General features: G+C 31.4%; 2 protein-coding genes across 2 annotated transcripts in view; one reads left to right on the forward strand and one right to left on the reverse strand.

Annotated features, from left to right (window-relative positions):
- Positions 1–2,698: 2,698 nt before the first annotated feature.
- On the reverse strand, positions 2,699–22,901 carry LOC134707487 (RUN domain-containing protein 3B-like). Its single transcript, XM_063567257.1, has 10 exons — positions 22,692–22,901; positions 16,950–17,065; positions 15,835–15,968; positions 15,363–15,448; positions 14,005–14,094; positions 12,824–12,904; positions 11,305–11,458; positions 10,617–10,774; positions 9,727–9,858; positions 2,699–7,402 (listed from the first exon to the last, which is right to left on the reverse strand). The coding sequence occupies exons 1-10, from the start codon at positions 22,766–22,768 to the stop codon at positions 6,703–6,705; spliced, it is 1,728 nt and encodes a 575-aa protein (XP_063423327.1). The 5' UTR covers positions 22,769–22,901; the 3' UTR covers positions 2,699–6,702.
- Positions 22,902–22,980: 79 nt separating this feature from the next.
- LOC134707489 (speckle-type POZ protein-like) overlaps positions 22,981–24,594 on the forward strand; it is a 57,801-nt gene continuing 56,187 nt past the window's right edge. Inside the window, exon 1 of the mRNA XM_063567265.1 lies at positions 22,981–23,157. The gene's annotated coding sequence lies outside the window, so the exon portion shown is untranslated. The remainder of the gene's footprint in view (positions 23,158–24,594) is intronic.

Raw genomic sequence — 24,594 nt, forward strand, 5'->3', positions numbered from 1 at the left:
TGTCTAAAGACCATAGGACCTGAATTTGAGCAACTATAGGAAAGGTATGGCCTTCAACAATGAGAAAAAATGATACTGTTAAACTAAGTATTAAAGGCCAAGCAATTGAATGTACTTCATACAGAAAAAAAGCTATATTCATTCAGTTGTACAGAACATTTGCAAAAAAAGTAAATGGACCAGTAAACTTCAAATGATTCTTGGAAAGGTTAGAATGCCTTCGAAATTGAAAGAAAACCATGGTTTGCTCTAAAATCAAACCAATGTTGGTATGTACCTAAATGTTTGCATTGAATCTTAAAAATGAAAGTAACAACATTGGTGCTGCTGCACCTAGATTTTAACAAGTTTTTAATTAACGGTAAGACTTAAATTAAATTAATATATTTTATGCCTCATCTCTGCTTAGACTGCAGACAATTGGAAAATGAACAAAGACTGGATTGCTAGAAGTATGAATAGTGTGTCAAGGCCGGTCAATTGGTTAATATACAAACTAAGAATTATTCTCTTTACAAGGCTTGTTCTAAGTCTAAGTTAAATGTAATTGTACCACATTAACTTGTTGCTACTAGACGGCAGTCTTTACGCTTAACCACAAGTCCTAGAGCATTGGCATGTTAAATTGCTCTCACGCTTGTAAAATTCTTCTCTACAAGCCAACAGAATCCAACCTAAATTTACCAAAAATATTAGCTAATGGACTCAAAAGTTAAGCATGAAGGCTGAGATGGTGTACAAACCCATTAGCTGGGATGCAAATTTGCATCTGCTTATTTGTACAAATAAACACCTTAGTAAATCAAATATTCCAGTAGAAATTATCAAGCACGAAAGTGAGGTGAATATCTTCAATGTACATACAAACAGTTTTACTTGATGTTGATTATACAAATGGTTACCCAGAAGGTTGTTGCTGATAGCTGATTTAATTTATTACTTAGAAAATCTGCTAAAGTATACTTATGTGTACATCAATGTATATACAAATAATCTAGATGGTAAGAAAACTCAAGAGAAATAAACAACAAAAGGATTGAAGATAAAGAAAGGGGTCTATTTTCCCATAGCCAATAACAGAAATTGCAGTTGGAAACAATTATGAAACTAATAAGAGATGTCTATAAAAACAACTTTAAAAAACTTAAGATGCATGCATGCTAGCTTAAAGATTGGGGAATGTTCCAATATTTGATGTATGGTATAATAGTACGATTTTCATATTTGTCTGGCAGGTATCATGCAAATACCTCATTAATATGGTTCATTGGTCAAGGTATAGTTTTTCTAACCTGCAACTTCTGTCCCAGAAAACTAGACAGTGATTGTTATCTGGCAGGGTGGCAGTAGGGACTCTAGTGTTAAATGACCTTTTAAAAGCTTTATATGGCAGAAGGTTAAAGACCTTGATGCTTCATACATTGTATTTAGTTGCCTTGTGTTAATATGAAGTTTCCATCTATCATATGTTTATTGTCCTAGACCTCATTTTTCATAGTTCAGTGACTACTTGAAAGAAGAAGTCAAGTTTTTTGGTAAAGATATTCTCTCTCATTTGAGTTATGGATACATATATTTAGCATCCCTTTCAGACCCCTTTTCACCTGACATTTTTTGGAATAAGATTTTGTTATGGTTTTCATTGATCAGTGAACTAGGTAAAGTTTTCAGGGTCAAGTCCAAACCTCAGATACAAAATTGGTGAAAGGTGTACATGTCCAACTGGAAGATGTCACCTGACCTTGACCTCATTTTCATGGTTCAGTGGTTAAAGTTGACATTTTCTAAAACTATATGCAATTATAGGTCACCTATATTTAGTATAGAAGTATTTTAAGATGTACACATAAAGTCTGTCAGGTTTTATGGACCTTGGCCTCATCTTCAGGATATTGTGTTTTGGTTTGTTTTTCTTGAACTATAAGCAATAAAACAATAGATATGAAATAATAGTAAGGTGTTTATGTTTGTCTGGCAGACATCTTCTGACCTTGACTTCATTTACAGGGCTAATTGGTCAATGTTAAGTTTCCTTTGTTAAATTTGCTTTAGATACTATAAACATTTAATTCAGATTTATTATAAGGTGTACATGTCCGTCTGCGAGGTTCATTTGACCTTGAACATTTGTATGGTTCATTGGGCAATTTTAAGACTTTCTGTTTTGTGTCAATTACCATAATCAATAGGCATACTATATTTGGTTTATGGAATTATTGTAAGGTGTTTGACCTTGACCTCATTGTTATTGACCTTAAAAAAGTTTAATGTGATACTAGAAATAAAACCTTTATATTTAGAAACTGTCATCATACAATCAATGGTCAGTAAAGCAGACAAGACATTTCAGTTTGTGCCCTCTTGTTTAGTTATTGCCCTTAGACAGATAAAATGTGCATGAGAAGTAGTGTACCTTGACCTTCATTGGAAAAGATTTTACAAAATTATAAAACTAGAGTCCATATGCATTTTTAAACTTCAGCAAAAAAAAACACATTTTGAATGACCAATTTCCAGAATATGTATGTTAAGCATCAATTCGTACATCAATTCTTTAGGGACCGTTCAAGATTTCCACCCTTTACCCCAATTGATCCACATCCAAAAAAACACATTATTGACATATATATGCTATAAGTATGTGCAACTTGACATTAAGAATCAATCATAAAACCTATATTTATAATATTAATACAAATCTTGCTTCAACTCAATTTATTAAATAAACAACAATCAACTGAACAAATTCATTAATTAGTACAATCAATATATAATAACAATATTACAGACAATGTACAATACAATGTATATGTATCACAGTTATTTAAAATGGTCATTAACTTTAATCTCATAACATCTATGTTATTTAAACAACCCAGTATGTGTACTTAAAATTTCCGTTTTAGTTAATAAACAGCTTGGTTTTGTTTTATCAATATCAATATTCAAATAATCAAAATATGAAGCCCAACCCTCTTTTATTGCATAGTGCACCTAGGGACATGTTTATTTGAAGGCCAATCTTTGAAAATAGCCTTTTAAAGAAATTGTCTTTAACAATTAAGATATATGCTCATTGAGATTTAACTTAAAATATTACATTTTCTTAAATGCTTGTTTGAAATATTTTTACTGAAAAGCCTTTATATCAAGGTTTAAACTGAAATGAAGACAACTGACTGATCAGTTATTAACGACCTTGACTGGCTATACAGCCCTCGCACACTCGACTTGTCCGAAGGCGTTTGGTGAGCATTTAAAAAATATCTGCAGTCAGTAGGAACAGGTGGAAGAAGCCATTTTTTGTAGGCCGCCATCTTGGTTTTCTGCATTGTTTTGGTTTAGTATGTTTACTATTTTGGTGTAGATCTGAACTGGTAACTTATTTTGGTTGATTTATTGATTATTGCTTAACATTAAGTAATTCTATTGTGATGATTAATAACTTATAATGCAAGGCTTCTCCGATCAGTTGGATTTTCAAACTATAAATTATGCACTTGATGTTTTTGAAATTTTACAAGAAATTCCAAGTATTTTTTCCAATACTTTATTATGACATTTTTTCCTTACATGCAGCCTTAAGTAAAATTAATTATGCATTTATTCTCATTTCCATATATTAACATTATTGCAGTATAAAATTAATGTCAAGGTCATTTATTGCAAAATTGTTATGTGTAAGTATTTCTAAGCCAATGAAGTGTGTGTGAAAGGTTATGGTAAATACTGTCAACATGGAACTACTATTTTATACAACTTATACATAATGTCCCTTTATATAATTATATATGGAAGTTATAATGGCTTGTTGAAGTTATCAATAATTTTGTAGATGTGTTACCCTGAGCCTGGATATGGGTGGAATATGACAATTACAAGTGGGAAAATCATTGCTAAAATCATACATGGAAACTGTAAACTACAGGATTTATTAAACTTTTCTCAAAGATTCTTATAATCAAAAATACATCATAAGATGCTTGATCTGAAACTGACATTGTGTAATAATAATGATGTGATTGAGACATATTGTCTAAAATTTAAGTTGACTTGAACATAGTTTGTTTAATCATTGCTATGTTCATATGGTAAACTAGAACACACCCGTGATATCGCGGGTCCGTGACTGAATTAAAGTATATAACTATGCGTATGCCTTATTTTAGTATTGGTATTGTCATCTGATAAAGTCATGCCGATTATAAGATGCACAGTTTTCTCTGCTTTCAAAATCTTTCTGTTTGAACCCTTCGACCTGGAACCTATCAATAATTGGTAATATTAATATTTTGGAAAACAAAAGGGCCTGGAATGGAGTATTTTTTACTCAACAGTATACAGCAAAATTCTAAATACACCGTTTGATGGTGCGCCTGTCAGATGCAGAACGTACATATAAGGTAATAGGTAACAGGTGAATACTATTGGTATCGGTGTCGGATACGATCCGCAACTTCTTAATTATTGGCATTATTAACTACGTGGAAAACAAAGGGGCCTGGAGTGGTGTAATTTTTAATCAACACCATTGTACCATATTAGTTATATATAAAGTTGAATTCTTTGATTCATCGTTTTTACGTGATGACGGCTGACAAATTGGACCTCGTTTTTTTAGTATTATAGATGTAGCACTTTAAGATTGGAATGTTCCTATAACTAGACCAAAACTTAACAAATGAACTGCATACAAATTTAGAAAACTGAGGGAGAAAACAATAAAATTTAAACAGAACTTGATAAATGTGTTGATACCAATATAACTTCATGACAAAAATCAAGTGTCCTATCAAAGATCTAGGGAATTACTGTGACCTAATCAAAAACAGTTCTTTTTAAATGAAAGCTTTGGCCTAGCAGAATGATTAATTTTTACCTACAAAAAATATCACAAATTTCAAAATGAATATGTTTATTTTGAACATACAATGTTTGACTTGAAAACTGAGTATTTACATTTTCCTGAAGTACATAGATAAACTTATTAAGTATTGATATGCCTTTTCAGATTGGTAAAATATCAACAGGTAAAGTACACTGGCTAGTAGAAGGTCAAGATTGCTTTCATTGTGCATTGTGAACTTAAAATATAACATTGCATTGTATTATGCAAAAAAACATATTTGGGCTATAAATTGAGTCGACTTATCACCCATTTTCCAAAACAGTTAGTAGAACACCATGCACTACTTTTTTCAACTTAATAATTCTATTGACATTTTAAATCAGAATAACATAAAAGTGACTAACATAATTTTGTGACAAAAAATAGCACCAACTTAACAAAACTTTATTAGAAAATAGTCTTCTATCTTGGAAAAACTACTGCACTTTTAATTGAATTTTGCATTTAAAAAATCATATGGTAGCTGATTAGCAACATACATTGTACTTATTTTCAATGTAGTCTCAAGTTTCTAGTGTTCAAAGGTTTAAAATTACACATTTCCTGCTGTTTAATTAAACAAACATGCATTAAAAAAATCATTTACATACAGTAATTCAAGTTTATAACATTTAAATGTTTAGGTGTTTGATTTGAAAAGAAGTTAATTTTTTTTTTAAGAGCAGCATGTCCAATATAGGAAACATTTCCAATTAAATGCAACTGCAGGAAAAACTGCATGCATATTATGTTATTTAAATATAAATTATGCCTTACTATAATGTGATACATGTACTAGTCCAATCACAATTTCACACCGTAAAATGTTTCTTGTATGACAGCTGTACAGCAATCCATATAAAGAAAGATATGAAAAACATGATATGGACTGATGCAGTGATAGATTGATCTACGAATATGAATTAGAAATAAGTGGTACCTAACACTACAGGGAGATAACTCTGTAAAGTCAGCTAAACATTTTAATTATGTTGTGCTGTAAAAGGAATGTAAAGCTTCTCAATGATCAAATGTGGTTTTTGTGAAACTGCTATGTAACCAGTGTAATTTTTCTGATTAAACGGTTGGTTCAAATTTTTGAAATTTTTAATATATTTTTGTTAAAGGATCAAAGTACTCACATTGACAAAATTTAATGAAAATATTATTCATTAATATTCATGGGATAGGATTAGTTTTCTATTTAAACTGATAGTACATTATACATTAATGCTCAATATTTAAACTGAAATTTTAAATACATTAAAACTATTGCACATGATGATGAGTTGAATGAGACATATTTTCAAAAAAATATTTCAACAAATATATATGTGATTTCCTATGTACAAATAACATTGATTATCTTAAATTAATGAATAATGAAATGGCGACTAAGTCTCATTAGTTTAATGTAATACCAACATTTTACAAAATTGAAGTCTAATACTTGATTCAAAACATAACTGATTTATCAAAAGAGAGAAGACTGTTCATTGATGAACCTTTCAATGTGTAAAATAATTAAAAATGAAGATATAATCAGTTTATAATTATTCATCTTTGAATTGCATTTATCATTTCAAATAATCAAACATAGAAAAAGGTAATATTTTTAAATAATTGTTGAGCAGTCTCATATGACACATATTTAAGGGAATTAGGCTAACAATGCTCTTCCAAATTGTCTCTATTCAAATGAGGGTGAAATAAGATACAACAACATTTTATAATTTTTGACTATCATAAATATAATGACATCAGTTGTCAAATGCAAACTTTTCAAAATGCATTCACATGTATAATGCCTCTCTTTAACCAGTAGCATTTTCGTTTTCTTCTGAAGCAGTTTCACCACCAAATTTACTCAAATCATCTGATACTAAGTCATATTGCTCTTCATTAACAGATGATTCTGATCCATTGGAGTTCTCTTCCTCTGATGGTTGTAGAATTTCTGGTGAGCTTGTTGATGTGTCCCTTTCTGGCTCTGATCCATGGGTATTGTCTTCTGTTGTTGGGTCAATGGAAGAAGGAGCTGGTTCTTTATTATTTCCTGTTGTAACTTGTAAATCTTCATCAGAACTAGAATCTTCTAGCTCTACAGACTTTTCTGAAGCTGTTGAGTCCTTTTCACTTCCTGGTTCAGTGGTATTTTGATTTTCTTCTTGTTTGATAATATCTGTTTTGGTGTATGATTGCTCACCAGTTATACTTTCCTCTACAATGCTAGAAGTGTCAGCTGAAGAAAGGGATTGTTGGTCATTTTCTGGAAAATTTATTACAATTGCTCCCTCTGCATCTGATGCTTTGTTGTTTTCATCATTTCTTGTAAAGTTGCTATTTGATGTTTCCTCACTACTTTTCTCTGATGAAAATGATCCTGCCATGACTAACATACTTTCTGTCTCTGCCTTCATTTCCTGTTTAAGTCCTCTTGCACCAGGAATGACAAGCTTTGCAGCAGATTCAGGAATATTTGAAGTACAAACATCTCTTGAACGGTAGTCTAGCCTGGAATAGAAAAAAATCATATGAAATACAGGGTAAGTTGTCTTTTTTGCAACTTGTGACATATCAAAAATAAAAAATATGTTTGATTGAATCCTTCATAATTAACTGTTTATCTCTGATAGGAGCACATTCTGTATTTTACACATATTATTGCTTAATTCATCTCTATAATTTAGTAAGGATCCCATATCAGACTTGTTTGTACCACATATATCAATTAGGTTAGTCAAATACGAAAGTCAACCATTTACCCCTCAAAATTGGCAATCAAGGGAAATAACTATTAACTCAAATTATCGCTATTTGTGCATCTTTCCTTTGATCTTCTTTTGTGATAATTTTTGTCGAGCCTTCGACTTTAGTCGAAAAAGCGAGACTAAGCGATCCTTCATTCCGTCGTCGTTGGCGGCGTCAACAAATATTCACTCTGTGGTTAAAGTTTTTGAAATTTTAATTACTTTCTTAAACTATACTGGATTTCTACCAAACTTGGACAGAAGCTTGTTTATGATCATATGATAGCATCCAGAAGTAAATTTTGTAAAAATAAAATTCCATTTTTTCCGTATTTTACTTATAAATAGACTTAGTTTTTTCTGCGGGGAAACATAGCATTCACTCTGTGGTTAAAGTTTTTAGAATTTTAATAACTTTCTTAAACTATCCTGGGTTTGTACCAAACTTGGACAGAAGCTTGTTTATGATCATAAGATAGTATCCAGAAGTAAATTTTGTAAAAATATAAATCCATTTTTTCCGTATTTTACTTTTAAATGGACTTAGTTTTTCTGCGGGGAAACATTACATTCACTCTGTGGTTAAAGTTTTTAAAATTTTAATAACTTTCTTAAACTATCCTGGGTGTGTACCAAACTTGGACAGAAGCTTATTTATGATCATAAAATAGTATCCAGAAGTAAATTTTGTAAAAAGATAACTCCATTTTTTCTGTATTTTATTTTTAAATGGACTTAGATTTTCTTTAAGTTAACATTACATACAGTCTGCAGTTGAAGTTTTCAAAACATTCATTAGATTTATTAACTATCCTAGATTTTTACCAAACGTAGACAGAAGCTTCTTACAATCATAACATGGTATCAAGAGGATTTTAATTGATTTTTTTCCTCATTTTTGTTGAGCCCGCAATTTACAGAAAAAGTAGGTGAGACACTAGGTTCTGCGGAACCCTTACAAATTTTTATATCACGATTCTTGCTTGAGATAGAAAAATTATCGCTAGAAACTAAGGAGGCCATGTGGCGTTGCTAACGAAATTGACATTGAAATTGACAACGTCGTCATAGGTAAAATAGCGATAAACAGATTATCATTGGTCATCTCAACTCGATTGCTTTTCTCACTTTCGCTGTACCAGCTCAAGCGAGAAAATCAATCTCGTTGAAATAATCAAAGATAATCTATAATTACCTCCCATCAAAACCTATCTAATATCTGTAAATTGTAATATATATGTATTCATAATATTGAATTTTGTCTTACATACAACTTCTTGAATTTAATTCAAAACTACTATCAAAGTGGTTGTAAGCACTGAGGGGTAAAGTTTGCTTTAATTTATCAGTGGGAAGTAAAATTAAATATTGCATGTATAAAGTATTGGTTTTAGGTGTTTCAAGTAAGATTCTGGACAATGGGAGATGACTCCAATATTTTAAAGACAACTTTAACAATGACATCATTTATATTTTATATTTTTAGTTCCTACAACTTGCAAAAATTATGTAATTTTCTTGACAGGTGTATAATCATTTTGTGACTTGAATATCTGAGCATATATTACATTGATAAATTTCTGGAAATGTTCATGGATATGACGTAAAATGTTATGATCAATGCACTATAATTTGTGTATCAAAAAGGAAGTGATAAACCTTGGAAGATTTAGATATCAAGTCAGTAACATAGGGTTTCTACTGCATTTTAAAAGTGCTTTAAGGTCTGGTCACTCATATTTACCATAGATACAAAAGTCTCACCTTAAAATATAATTTGCTTCAAGATATCATAACGAAAAATCTAAATGTTGTTTAACTATTATTGGGTTAGGCCTTGATTCAAATCTAATTTGTCCAAAAACTTTGTGTTAAAAGACTTCTTAGGTCATATAATGGATTATGTCATTTTCCATATTTGAATTCTTGGAATAGTTATTTCATGATTATAAATTTGATAGGGCCATAACTCGAGATCAAATGCTATTAAATCGAAATATGAAATTTAAAATTAGACTGCAGTCTTCTTATATTTTTTATAAATTTAAATACACTAGCTTTACTTAAAAAATTCTTTAAACAACTTACTTATGCGAATCTTCTTTTGGTGATGAACTTTCAGGGTTAACTATTTCTAAGTCTATGAACCCAGACTTTAACTTTGTGACGAGAGCTTCATACTTAGTATTTACTCCTTCACACTTGGTAGTTACAGTGGTCCTGAAAGCAAAAAACAAGGTTAAATTGTTACTTGTGAAATAAAATTTAGGTAAAATCAAAATATACCTCAGTGAAATATAATGGTTTATGTAACTTTTTATACATTGTGACTTAGATGGAGAGTTGTCTAATTGGCAATCATATCCCATCTTCTTATTCATATTATATAGCAAAGCAAAAATTATTTCATCACATAGTTTCACATCTACATTCCAAAAGTAGTTATTCAATACATATAGATTTTTCACCACTACAAATGTAGACTGTCTTAATTCAACTTGGGGTGTTAGGTTGATGTGTCATTAAAATATAAACCTACATATCCCTTTATTCATACCGTAAGAATGATAATTATTAAGTATAAAGGGTTCAATTAGACAAGTGGATTAAGAGGAAAAGATGTTTTTTTAAAGATTTTTTTGTAAAGACCTTGAGTTGATTTTACAAAAAAATTACAACTTAGGTTGATTGTAAGTATTCTAAATTATTCATGACCTAGATCAATCTAAGTCATAAGTTTTTTTTGTGAAAATGACTACAGGTCAATATCTGTAGATTCATTTTCATTCTCTGTACTATTTATTTTTTGTGGATTTTGTGAGTATATTATTCAACAAAGCACAAATTTCTTTTTAAACAGAAGTTGCTAAAACAAAAAACCAAATATGCATTAAAATATTTGTTTTCCCAGTACAAGAAAATTGTTACTCAAAGAAAATCATATAATCCACATAACGTAAAGGGTTTCCTTCACTTACAACTGATGCTGAAGTTCTATAACTACATTTTCCATCTGTAATCGATCCTTCTTAGAATCACTGTCAAATTTCTTGAACACATTACACAAATTTGCATGTTTTCTTTGTAAATCCTGAAGTTGATGCTCCCTCTTTCGTAGTATCTCTTCTAGATATCCCTGAAAGAATAAACTTAATATGAACTAAATAAATGATGCATCCCTGATCAACAAGACATTAGTTGATACAAATGAAATCACAGTGGACAACTAGACCATAAATCTTATAATCATTGACAAAATTAAAAATAATATGGAACTCATTAAAAGAAAATGTATAAGAAAAGTCTCTTGACACCATTTGCGAGTATGGTCTTGAGGAAACGATGATAGTCCGTCGGAAGGGGACGAAAAATGGCTGACCCGTGTTAAGAGAGAGCCATATCTCTTGCACGTTAAAGACACCTTTGTAGATTTCGAAAAAGAGTGGGTTAATGCCGCTACAAGGCAGCACTCGCACCCGCAAAGTGGAGAGGGATTAATATAAGTTGCAGAACTTGTTTCCCAATCCACTGTAAATAAATATGTTTAAACCAAGATTAAAAAGACTAAGAAAGAAAAATCAATAAATTACATTGGATAAACATTAAGGCACTTTAAATACTGAATTGTGGTATAGCAAAACTAATAACATATAATCTAGTCTGTACCTTTTGTTCTTTTATAGTTTTATGAGTTCTTTCTAGTTCTTTGAATTTGACCTCCCATGAATCACCAGATGACCTAACAACAGAGGAAGAGGTTCTGCCTGCATTGGTGCTTAATTCTTCCAACTCTTCAAAATCTTTGTTTGCACTCTCTTCACTAAAATGATAAATTAATGGACCAAAGTGATTAGAGCCAAATCAGCCTCTTTTTATGTAAGGTCTAGAAATATATTTGTAATTTTGGAATCATCAAAATGGTTCAAATTTTGAGTTGCCTTTCACAAAATATAGAGTTATTTTATGCTTGACCAAATATTGATTTTTGTAAACTATGACATGTTCAGTACAAAATTGTAGCCTTGCTATTGTGGGAAGCTTGGAATGTCATTCAGAACCATGCAGATTTGTGTAAAAATGTGTTGCCATTACCAGATTCTAAGCAGCTTTTAAACTTTTAAAGCTTAGGTAGCAATACACAGTTAGGAAAAAAACTTAAAATTGACACTCATAATTTTTAAACACCCCCTTTTCCCTCCTGTCTAACAAAGAAGGCTTTATATGTGTGTTATGCATGTATATACTTGTAGAAAGAGAATCTTCCATAGATTTGATTTCTAATGGTCATAAGGGTGAAATATAATCCCTTTTGGGTGTAACCATGGCAACAATCTGCATTTCTTAGATACAAAATATAGCAAAAAAGGGGGGTGAACATGTCACAAAAGTCTCCAAAATTTGGTCTAAAGAAAAATTTCAATGAATTACAGTGATACCTTTCCGGAATCCATAGGTTTATATCTATCAAGTGGTCCAAAAAAAATCATATGTCTTCCTGCTCGTTTTTCCATAAAATTGAATTGAATCGAGCGCAAAATCTTGGTTGATAAACACTACAATAATTTATGGACCTATGAACGGTACGGATAGGAAAATACGGACTGTCAATCATTGAAATGGCCTATAAAACATGTTAAAATCAATCTAAATGTTCATATAAACCCACTAAGAAGGCTATATTATTCTTCAATTACCTAAAAATCTATTTTATTGTACAAAAACTTTCATATTTAAAAAATTCACAGGGGCCATAATGCGAAACTAAACTTCTAACTGTGTATTGCTACCTTATAAAATGAAACAACATTACAAACAAATTCATAGTCAGGCAATTGGTTCTCTCTTATAAATTGTTTAAGATGTTGCCATGCCAGAGCCTTTTGATCATTACTATATGGTATGGATTTTTCTCATTGTTGAAAGTCATATGGTGACATATAGTTGTTTAAATCTTTATCCTTTGGTCTGTTTCAATTCTCATCCTTTGGATCCTGGTGGACAGTTGTTTCATTGGCAATCACACATCCTGTTTTCATATTATGTAATTTAAAATGATAATTATATTACTATGTAAATTTATTATCATAACTCGCTTAAAGAACCATACTGTAGACATCCTCTGTATAAACAAATTATTTGTTTGAGTGTTTAAGCAATGATTAACTATTGTACAAGCATTACATACCTTTGTTGAAAAATGAGGTATGGTGTATAGTCAATAAACAGAGGGCTTTTCAATTCTTCATGCTGACCCTTTAAACAAAAACTGAAAACAAAAATAACAAAATAATGATTGATACTACTAATCATCAACAGAGAAAATAATAATAAATTGATACATGATGACTTAGCAAGTAATTTAAGTATTTCACTTTGATACTTGAAAATAAAAAGTTCAAAACTTATGCAGATTAAAATAAAAACATGCTGAATTCATTCCATTTTATCTTGACACTGAGTAAAGTTTACAAAATAAACAATCTTGTGGAGAGTTGTCTCAGTGGTAATCATACAGCATCTCCATTTTTATATAACCATAAAAAATCTTTCTGTTAACTTTTTTCCAGCTTTTGAGTTCAAAATTTAGCATTTGCACATCTATTTAAGGGCATACGATACAGTTTTTATCCTGTATTTACAAGTTCGTGAAAATTTGCATATAGGCTAATTTTTACCTGATTAAATGAAATATGTAATAAAAAATATACCTTCATGTGCTACTTTTTGGGTAAAATGAGGTCGAAAATTTGTATATTTGCTCAAAATTCAGATTTGTGGGCGTAATTTCTTTTTCAAAAGAAAGACATAACTTTTTTGTTATAAAAGATAAACACAAATTGTTTTTTGTTAAATAATCGGTAATTTCTATATTTTATAGGTATTCTAAAAAATTATGCATTTTTTATTCAAAAATAACTCATATTTATAAAATGTTCATGAATTGAGGAAAATACGTCATTTTTTGCCACATGTTTATCAAAATTAAAAAAAATCCTCTATTTACAGTTTTATAAAATTTGGGTAACTTAATTTCCCTGCAAAATGAAACAAATTGCTGTTTTGAAAAATAGGGGTCCATGAACTCGTTTTCAAATTAAATCAGTTTAAATGATAAAAATCAGTCGAAAAATGCATCTTTTCCCGATATGTCACAGTTTGACGTCGCGAAAATAACAAATTACGTTAGCAACGTCATTACCTTTCCTGTAACTGTATCGTATGCCCTTAAATGGTTTATGATGTTATGTAACTTTAATATACTTTTCTCAGCATTCTCAGAGAAGATTCTAAGAGGGTATACAAATCTGTACATCACCATCATGTTCAGTCTGAGAGACAAGTCATATTGATAAAATATAACACTACCTAAAATCAATAGAATTGAGTCCCAGCAAAACTCCACATAAAACATTGATATCTTCTGACAAAATTACTGATCCATCTTGATAAAATCTCCTAAAAAGGAAACATTAATAATTCTGTCATTCAATGGTCTTTTTCTTCATGATATACATATTTTTCTATATAATTTCAAATACCCCTAACATTTTTGTCATGAAAAATAATAAACATGCATTTTGGTGAGAAGAATGCATAAATATTCTTAATTTTATTCTACAAAATTTCTGTTATCAGGAGCAAGAAAAATGTAATATTCTGTCAATTTGTAGGGCAAGTAATGACATTTCAAAATGAAATTGTTGATTTTATTCAAATGGGAGATAATTCAGAAAGTCTTCAAGGAATGATCATAATTTTTGTTTTAGGTTACCTGAACTTTAAAGAGAGCAAATCCTAATAACAACGAATCAATTTGGAGAGGTTTTATCAACAAAAACAATTAGTGACAAGATTCCCAACCTGTGACCAGCAGACAACATATGGCAGGGATTAATCAGCTTGTTTTTTAGTTATGAGGTCAGGCGAATTGCATTTGTGCCAATTTTTAAAAATCCAATCTTTCATTTGCACCACAAGTTTACATTTCATTTGTGCAAAAAGGTTATATTTCATTTGCACAAAAAGTTAAAACTTCATTTGCGTCATTTTACAGGTAAAACAGGTAATATATGATGGAAAAAGTTAAATATCCATTGCTCTATCGTGAATAAGATTTGTTTCAACAATATTTCTCTTGAATAATCCAGTGAGTTCACACTCATTTCTACAAAACTGAGGTTTAGAATTATATAGCATTCTCATGATTGAGTTGTCAAGATAAACATTGTCAATTCAGAAATGGAGGCAAATTTTTAGGTGTACCAACAAAATTTGCAAGCCAGATTAACAACTGATATGAAGGGACTTATAACTTTTCTGCAGTGTATGGTGCTTAGAATTGTCTACAATTTTTCTCCTGTGTTTAGTGTTTCCTTTTTTTTTATGATCACCTCTATTTGTCAGAACTGTGTTTTATCAAAGTTTTAACAGCAATTCTATGCTTTAATAATGATTGATTTATGAGGAAATATGTTTTCTTATGCAATCAAAAACTGTCTTTAAAAAAAAAATCATATCAATGTTACGCATGATGTTCCTAAAGCATGATGTTACAACAAAAATGCGATATCAAAAAGGGTTTTCATAGCAGTTAGTGTTTGCTAATATTTTTTGTTTGTTTTGCGGAGAGAGATTTCTATTCAAAGGAAAAAATTTGGACTACTGACCACAATATCTTCAAATCTAAGTGGTATCAATGACTAATAATACATCAATTAATTTACCTTACAATTTTTGTCTGTTGAATTGCATTAGACAGATATTCTGACAGTCTCTTCTCCATAAGTACACATCTTATCCAGGCTCTACCCTGGGAAATAAAAATTAAAACCCATAAAAATTAATTTAAAAACAAAGAAAGACCATACAGCTTATTTACATCATCAGGTATAAATAATGAAATATATTATGGAGCAGCTACATAAGAATTTATTTTTTGTAAACATTCCCAAAAATGTTAACCATTCACTAGTATACTTGGAATTACAGCTTAACTTTAATCTATAAATTTGGTACTTTTTCTTGCTATCATTATTATGAAGCATCTACATAAGAATTTAGTTTCAAAAAAATATTAACCACAATCCATTCACTTGTATACTTGGAATTGCAGCATCACTATAATTAAATTTTGTATTTTTTCTTGCTGTCATTTATTTCCAACTTATAACACAGTTTATCAATTGTAAGTCTAACCTTTCCTATTGGAGACTTGACATTCTCAAGTGTAGCAATACTGGTGATACAGTTGTTTGGAATATAGCGACATGCTGACTGTATGAAATCCCAAAATGGTCGAACTTCTTCTATACCATACCATGTTCTTTGTGCTGGAAGTTAGAATAACCGATGAATAATAATACACAATGTATCTTTATGGACTTTATGTACATATTTTAGGCATTGACAAATACATCAGATTTAAATTAACATTTTTATTCTAAATGTTATCTAACTTTTATTTTAACTTTGGTTTCTAGTAATCTAAAATCAACATAATATAATATTGATAATTGTTAAATGTGTGATTGATTTTTTAATTCAATTATATAACCCAAACAAGGGTTATAAACTGAGAAAGAACATATATTTAGGAGAAAACTGTATTGTATTAAAGCTCTGATGTCATCAATTGGTGATTTGATGGTTGAAAATTTAGTTTACTTGCGACACAATGATTTTTTTTCATCATTTGTCTGTAACTATGCTACATTCTGTTAAGTCAGAACTTTTTGTGATATTTTTGACTACCAAAACAATAGTTTTGCATTAATTAAAACTTAATTTCTATTTCTGACTGCATTATGTTTTACATGCACTTACTGAAAACATATTTCTTTCTTTTATTTGTTCATTGTCCAAAAATCACAACAAAAAAAACAAAATTGTTAATTCCAAACTTTCACTACCAATAGATTACCGGAAATAGCCCTTGCCATTTTTGCAAATGTATTGAATCTAGAATGTATAAATGATTACTGTAAACCAACTAATTTTTGCGAGCAATTTATTTTTGCGACTTTTGCGAGTAGAAAAATAACGCGAATTTAAATTGTCGCGAATATTTAAAACTTGGATCTTTCCTTATCAAACAACATCAAGTTTATTAGAAAATCGAGCAATTAAATTGTCGTGATTTGGACTCGAAAGGGCTAAACGCGAAATAAAGTATCCGCGAAAATAAGTTGGTTTACAGTATATGCTGAAGTACATTTATAACCTGTTTAAGAAGATGACAATCAAATGAGACCACTTATCTGACTCTGACACATAAAACACTTCTCAAATTAAAGCACATATAGTTATACAACCTTTCTGTCTGTATGTCAAGATCTGTTCTATAGCTGCACAAAAATTAATGAGTTCTTCACAATCATCATCTATATTGGTAATGGATGCCTTGTCAATCAGTGTTTTAACTGTCAATCTAAAAAACATGACAATAAAATGTACACTTTCATTTAGACGATAAAAACACAGTCTGATTTTGTAGAATCACATTAATTTTTTTCTCCAAAAATGATGGTAACGATAATTATTTGAGACCTCTGACAAAATCATTTACCAAAAAATTACCATTAACGTCATTTGGCAAGAATTTTTACTGTTATTCGTCATGAAGGTACCCAAATTACGACCCTGTATAATCTAGAAGCTCCTCCTGCAAGCTTGTCTTCCTCACTAGCAAACAATAAAATATGCAACTGTTAACTAGTATCATTATGTAGTCTTCATGCTTAACCACAGGCACAGCAGCTCAGGCTGTAATGACAACATATTAGACTTGTCTGCTCCTTATGCCATAATTAAATGATCTATTTGATAGAAGTGATTTCCTACTACAAAAGAAGTGATTTCCTACTACAAAAGAAGTGATTTCCTACTACAAAAGAAGTGATTTCCTACTACAAAAGAAGTGATTTCCTACTACAAAATGTATTAGGATTAACAGAACTGACCTAAGTATAGTCCTTGTTGACTGTGACAATATGTCCCTGAATTTCGTAAAACTATTTCAGTACAATCTGGTACAAATAGGAAAAGAAGATAACAAAAAAGCTACTCCAATGCTGTTTAACTATGGAATATAATCTTCTGAACATTAGCCTGTTATACCAGAGATGTGCAGATTCTATTATCCTTACAATTTGGAGCTGTTGTCTACACGACTTATGAGTTTTGAACGTGCTGTTGGTATCCGCTGCTCTTTTTTTGGCAGCCTATACAACTTATGTGCTTTGAATGCCCTTGCTATCCTCCACCTTTATTTGTGTTGTCCATACCACTTATGAGTTATAATGTTCAAATGGTATCCTTTTGATTGACACCTTTTAGTATCCTTTGTGTCTTTTTTGTGTTGTCTGTACCACTTATGAGTTATAATGTTCCAATGGTATCCTTTTGAATGTCCTCTTGGTATCCTTTGTGTCTTTTTGTGTCGTCCATACCACTTATGAGTTATAATGTTCCAATGGCATCTTTTTGAATGTCCTCTTGGTATCCTTTGTGTCTTTTTTGTGTTGTCTGTACCACTTATGAGTTTTGATGTTCCAATGGCATCTTTTTGAATGTCCTCATGGTATCCTTTGCGTCTTTTTTGTGTCGTCTGTACCACTTCTGATTATTAATGTCCCGTCATGGTATCTTCTTGAATGTCCTCTTCGTAGTTGGTACACCGACCTGTTTATTTGTGTTGTCTATACATTTCATATGTGTTCTATATGTCGCCTTTGTATCTCTTGACTCTTTTTGTAATTATTTCAGTACTTCTTGCTATTTTCATAGTCAAAGTACTTATGAGGACTGAATAATAAAAACTGAATTAATTTTGCAATGGGAGCTAAAAAAAAATTAACATTGGATTGAATTCATAAGCATTTGGAGTAGATTCCGTGGTAAAATATGAATATATTGCATGGGCTGTTCCGATCGTACTCCCACGTCATATGTTTTTTTTAAATGAGTTTCGCGACGTCATAAAACGATGACGTTAGAATATGAGCATTCTACGGGAAAATACACGCTTGTAAAACCGAAAATCATCACAACATGGAAACGTAAACAAACGATGCTAAAATGTGTTATAAGCCATATTTGTTGAAAACATTTAAGACATATAAGTAAATTATCATTTAAATTAATTCATAGCTTTCTATATACGTTATTTTGAATAGTTTAAGCATGTCACTAATTCAGTTTGCTCCGTTCTTTTACGCAAATTTAATAGTGCGTTTATTTATGGGAATGGCAAATATTTGCCTCCACCTAGAGCGCTTCGATCCAAAAGAATTGCTGTATTTGACCTATTACAATCGAAATAATTCATGGTGGCTTAAATATATCTAGATTTTACCACGGGTTGTCCCTTTATGCTGATATCGCTCAGGGTAGAATATTTGTCATAAAGGGCCAACCCGTGGTAAAATCACGATATATTCAAGCCCCCATGAATTATTTTTTAATTTTAAATATTACTTTAACAATGACAACATTAAACTTTAGCCCTATGCACAAGTTATGCAATTTTCTTGACAAGTAAAATCTACATGTATGGTTGTGCACACACACAATACCTGCTAACCTCTTAAACCTTCAAAGTGGAAGATCTACCCCTCAGTTATGACAGCTGATTTTGCATGAACAACATTTACTTTTAAAATATATACCAGTTTACTTAATCATCTACAAAATACTTATCAGAGTTAATAAGTATACTTTAATTCTTCAATTAAGTTTACAGTAATATAATCTATACAAGGTGTTTCTTTTCCTTGCCTTTTTCAATACCCTTCAGTCTAACAATTCATAAGTTAATACAACATTCCATATTCTGTTGTCAGTCTCACACTAAACATGTTTTCAAACATCATACAGACCACCAGAAGAAACTTAAAAGTTGATTGAACATGATGAGCATAAGGAACACCAGCTCAAAACAAGGGTTGCATAAAAAGCATTTTGTAACTTGATTATCTATAATGATCATGGATAAGATTTACAAATGTAAATATATAGAATGTTGTGTTGAATATCTAAAAGGAAATTCTGGAACTATCAAGCCAACCTATAAGGGTTTTGATTGCATAAATGCAATCTGGGGTCTGCTTTAACCCCAAAAAGTGGTCTTCCGGCAAAAAGCGATAGACATTCTGCCTAAGTTATTTCAATAACCCATACCTGCCAACTTTTCAAAATGCCCATGGGGTTTTACGTGCAAGATGGATCCTATAGTCCTGCAAAACCATCAGGGGGGCCCTTCAAATATATTCTAATGTTGTTTTTTGGCTTCTTATTATTCTAACAAACCAATAGCCATTGTAAAAATTATTGTTTTGTTTAATTTTGGACAAAATTGCTCTTTCAAAAATTCTTTTTGGGAGCCTCCATGGGGGAAATCCCCAGCAAATAGTGACAGTTGGCAGGTATGATAACCTTATTAACAATTGAAATTGCCCTAATAAGAACATTAGTACTATTAAAACGTTTAATGCTGCTGCAAATGTTTGCACCTTACTAAGTCAGGAATCTGATGTACAGTAGTTGTCTTTTGTTTAAGTACATTTTTTTTGTAACTTATAAGTGTTTCTCGTTTCTCATTTTTTTAACGGGCCGTTAAAGTCATTACATTTCTCCATTTCTTCAGAAGTTCTGATCTTCATTTCAAATAAAGTGGTATTAAATAAATTAATGTTCAAAATTAAAAGTTTATATTTAACAGTCCATATTTCACTTATGATATCTATTTTTGATAATTACAGTCCATATTTCACTTATGATATCATATTCGATAATTACAGTCCATATAAAATTGGACCACAAAGTCACTAAATCTAGCAGGTGCTCTCTTGGTTCGGTTCGGCATCTCTCTTCTTCCTGGTGCAATCATGTGTTTGTCTCGCCACTTACCATTTGAGTGCGGAATGTCAATGTTATTTGCGAGATTGAAGTGTGAAGAGTCACGACTTTGGCTGAACTCCTATGCTTGACCATTTAATCCGTTTCTCTTGTTTGAATAAGACACAGTCACTGATTTTACAAGAATGTTCTCTGTACCTCCTTTCCTGTGAATGTTTATTTGAAACATTTTGTTTGTATTCTTTGTCTCCTTTTGCTCTTGTGTTCTCGTCTCTTTGTGTAATCTTCTTGATCATGTTTTCGGGTTTATTGCTGTTCCTTACATGGTTTGATTTAGTCCTTGCTGCTTTGTTTCTTATATCTGGTATTTTATGTTCAAATTTTGCATTTCCACCCTGAATTCCTAATCCATTTGGCTCTTTTAATGTTCCTTTGCTTGTATTTGTAACATGCCTAATTCAATAAGTGTTTTCTTTCCAATCAGTGGTGGTAAATTAGTTTTTCCTAGAATCACAATTACTTTTGTTTTTATTCCTCTAGTTGCATTTCTCACTGTTGTAATAAATTCTCCTTTAACTTTTAGACTGCTTTGCAAAGTACTCAATTTCGTTTTGCTTTCTAATAATTCAGCTCCCTCTCTAGTTCTGTTTTTGTATGCTCTGTACTGGTACTCGTTCATTACATTGACGTCAGCTTCACTGTCTGGTTCTATTTTCACTTCTACATCATTCATCATAACTAGTACAGTTCTTGCTTCAGTTCCAACTTATGTACATTTATTTTCTTAACTGTACCCAAATGATTCACTGTCCTTCCGAAAAAAACTCATCATCTGAATATTCTTCTTCGCTTTTGTCTTCCATTGTTCTTCTAACATTCCTACCTTGATTTTGTTCAGTGTATCGTTGATTCTTGAATTGTCCTGGTATACGGATTGCATACTCGATTTGCAAACTACAGCAAAATGATTCCATTTATGACATTTATTACACTGTTTTCCCTAAGCACTACAATCTTCACGTTGTTCAAACGCATGTGTTTTTCCACAATAGTTACAATTATTCCTCCTTTCATGTCTCATTGTGTATGTTTCCTCACTATTTTGCATGCCGTAATGTCGTTGTTTTCCTCCATAATTCGTCACTTTTGCTATTTCTCTGGTTCTTGATGCTGTGTATATATCTCTCATATATATCATGAATCTGCAATGTCGTATCTTCTAGCTGATGTACTTCCTGTAACATTTGATCAAGTGTCCACTTTCTGTTAATTGTCTTTTTGATTAGCGATTCATTATCTGTGGTTTGAATAATGTGTTCTAAGATTCTGTCATCTTGATTTTCAAACTCACAATCAGCAGCTCTGTCTCGTAGTTGTGTCGTGTATGCCACTGTTGATTCTCCATTGATCTGACTCATTTTCAAAAATATGTATCTCGCATAATGTTTATTCTTCTTTGGAGCAAAATAATCATTTAGTTTCTTCTTTAACTATTCGTACACATCCATGCGTCTGTCTACAGGGTCAGGTGTACTTTTCTCCAATCTAGAAATGTCCTTACCTCCATAAATAATCATTGCGTCCTTTTTATCTTCATGGTTCAGTAATTAAAAAATACCTGAATTCTCTTTCAATCCCTTCTAACCATTCCTCCCACAGAACTCCTGTAGTAAGATGATCCTCCGATGGGGAGAACGGTAAAGTGTGTAAATTTCTGTTTTCTGTCACAACTGTAATTCTTTCAGCCATTTTTCTTTATCTTTTCTTATATTTTGCCTTTTAATGTCTTCTCTCAGTCACTTTTCATCTCTTTTATCCTAGTCGCCAATGAAATAACTTAGGCATTTACAAGACAACAAATATAACATGTGGAACCTGTAATAAAATCTATGCAAGAACACATAACAAAGTTACTAAGGATGTGACGTTACATATGGAACACCAAAGTATAGCGTAACGTTACGCGCAGTTAAAGTCATTACATTTGTAGGACTATAGGATCCATTTTGCACGTAAAACCCCCATGGGCATTTTGAAAAGTTGGCAGGTATGGGTTATGAAAATATTTCTATTGTATAAATTTGTTGTTTTTTTCATAAATATGGCATGGATTTATGATATATATTTGTTTCATTTTTAGGTGACATTGGTTGTATATTGAAAATAAAGCAAGTAAAAATCAATTTCAATTAGAAAACCTGCAAATCTGAGTTAAGTTTTTTCTCTGGATGTCAGTCTGCCGTTTTGAAAGCTGAGCATAAATTTCCTCATTCATTTTGAGGATCCACCATTGTTATGTCATGTGACCATGCACCTGACATGTCTAAAAATAAACATTGTTTTTTCCCCCTGTTCTTTACATATTTTGATTATCATTCAATATAATTCTAATGCACATGTGCTGTATAACTTTTAACTGAAATGTAAAACAAAACATAAAAACAGCTTTATAGTTCGATTTGGTCATTGGAAGTCGATAAACGATTGACCTAATTTGTGACCTACATTCTGGAAATGAGCTGAGTGCGCACGTCCAGACTTATATTTGGGACACTGGCCAGGCACTGCTGTAAATACAAGTGTAATTTCTTTGTAAACAGATTCAAATGGCTATACTTAAACTTAAAAGAATGAAAAAGAAAAAGCAGCTACACATGTTCTAAGGTAAGACATAATATTTAAGTGTTTTAGTGAATGTGGATAAAGTTTTGTCCGAATGTCAGATGTTGTGTTTGTTCGTAAATTATCGCCTGGTGCTTGTAGATATCAACCACACTTTTCTGTGTTATATGGCTCTAAAATGAAATTCTGAATGGACAGGATTAAAGTTTAATGAATATTATAACGTAAAATTTTAAGTTTGAATGATTTCTCACTATTTAAAGCGAATATTTAAGATTTTACTTCAGAACGGAAGTTGAAAATGAAACTTCCGGTTCATGCGAACGTATTTGAGCAGACGAAATTACACAAAGTATTTCGTGCTGCACGTTTTTGTACACACATGACAAGAAAGCATGATGATACTATTGTATAGCTATTGTTCTGAACAAGATGATGAAAAGGAGAAAAAGAGTAATTCAACTTTTGAACTCGTACAAACAGCTTATCAATATCAGTGTGGCCATGCCCATGGTAAACATGATAAAACAAGAAGCAAGTAAACCCCTGGAAGAAATGGCAGTAAATAATCTTTATGTTAATGGCATCAACAAAAAGAAATTATTCCCATAGTTTAAATATGTTTGCCATGTTTGATATAAAGGGGAAGATGTTACACATACCGACAAATGTATTACTATAATATTTAATACACCTTATCGCTAATCCCGGCTGACCTGGAGTGGCCGCTTGGACTTTTGATGTCAACAACAATCACTTTTCCATTGTGGCGTCAGATATTTTGTTTTATGACGTCAAACTTTTACGGGAACCTGTGTGATTTCCAGCAATGGCGGACAAATAGTGATAAGGTGTATAGTATTAGTAAGTCAGTCTAACCCTTCAGCTACGATTGAAACATGTGCCAGGGACATATATTGCACATTTTTACATGCTGAAAAACAGTTTATGATGGACTGCTGTAACCATGATTTCGGTTTCCTCCTTTCAGTAGATTTGTTGCAATTGTGGGTTAACAGCAGCTTTGTAAAAATCTTTGGTTTTGTAATCTGTACCACTGACTCGTTGCTTGGCTTATCTAGTCTGTTCAGGTGGAATTGTGAAAAAAAATGGTAACCCCTTCATAGCCTACATATAGATGTAGGAAGATGTGGTGTGAGTGCCAATGAGACAACTCTCCATCCAAATAACAATTTATATAAGTAAACAATTATAGGTCAATGTACTGCCTTCAACACAGAGCCTTGGCTCACACCAAACAATAAGCTATAAAGGGCCCGAACATTGCTAGTGTAAAACCATTCAAACGGGAAAACCAATGGTCTTATCTGTATAAAAAAATGAGAAACGAGAAACACTTATAAATTACATAAACAAATGATAACTACTGTACCTCAGATTCCTGACTTAGGACAGGTGCAGCGGGATTAAACATTTTAATGGTACCAAACCTTCTCCCTTTTTCTGAAACAATAGCAT

Source organism: Mytilus trossulus, chromosome 2 (assembly GCF_036588685.1).
Source record: "Mytilus trossulus isolate FHL-02 chromosome 2, PNRI_Mtr1.1.1.hap1, whole genome shotgun sequence".
Classification (NCBI taxonomy): Eukaryota; Metazoa; Mollusca; class Bivalvia; order Mytilida; family Mytilidae; genus Mytilus; species Mytilus trossulus.

Bases quoted from the DNA above. Each gene is read 5' to 3' on its own strand.
- LOC134707487 (XM_063567257.1), bottom strand. From the start codon at position 22,768: ATGAATGAGGAAATTTATGCTCAGCTTTCAAAACGGCAGACTGACATC. The intron at 15,969-16,949 runs GTTGTATAACTA...TCTAACTTCCAG, and splicing joins CTTGACATACAGACAGAAAG to CACAAAGAACATGGTATGGT. The intron at 12,905-14,004 runs GTAGTGTTATAT...TTTTGTTTTCAG, and splicing joins CTCAATTCTATTGATTTTAG to TTTTTGTTTAAAGGGTCAGC.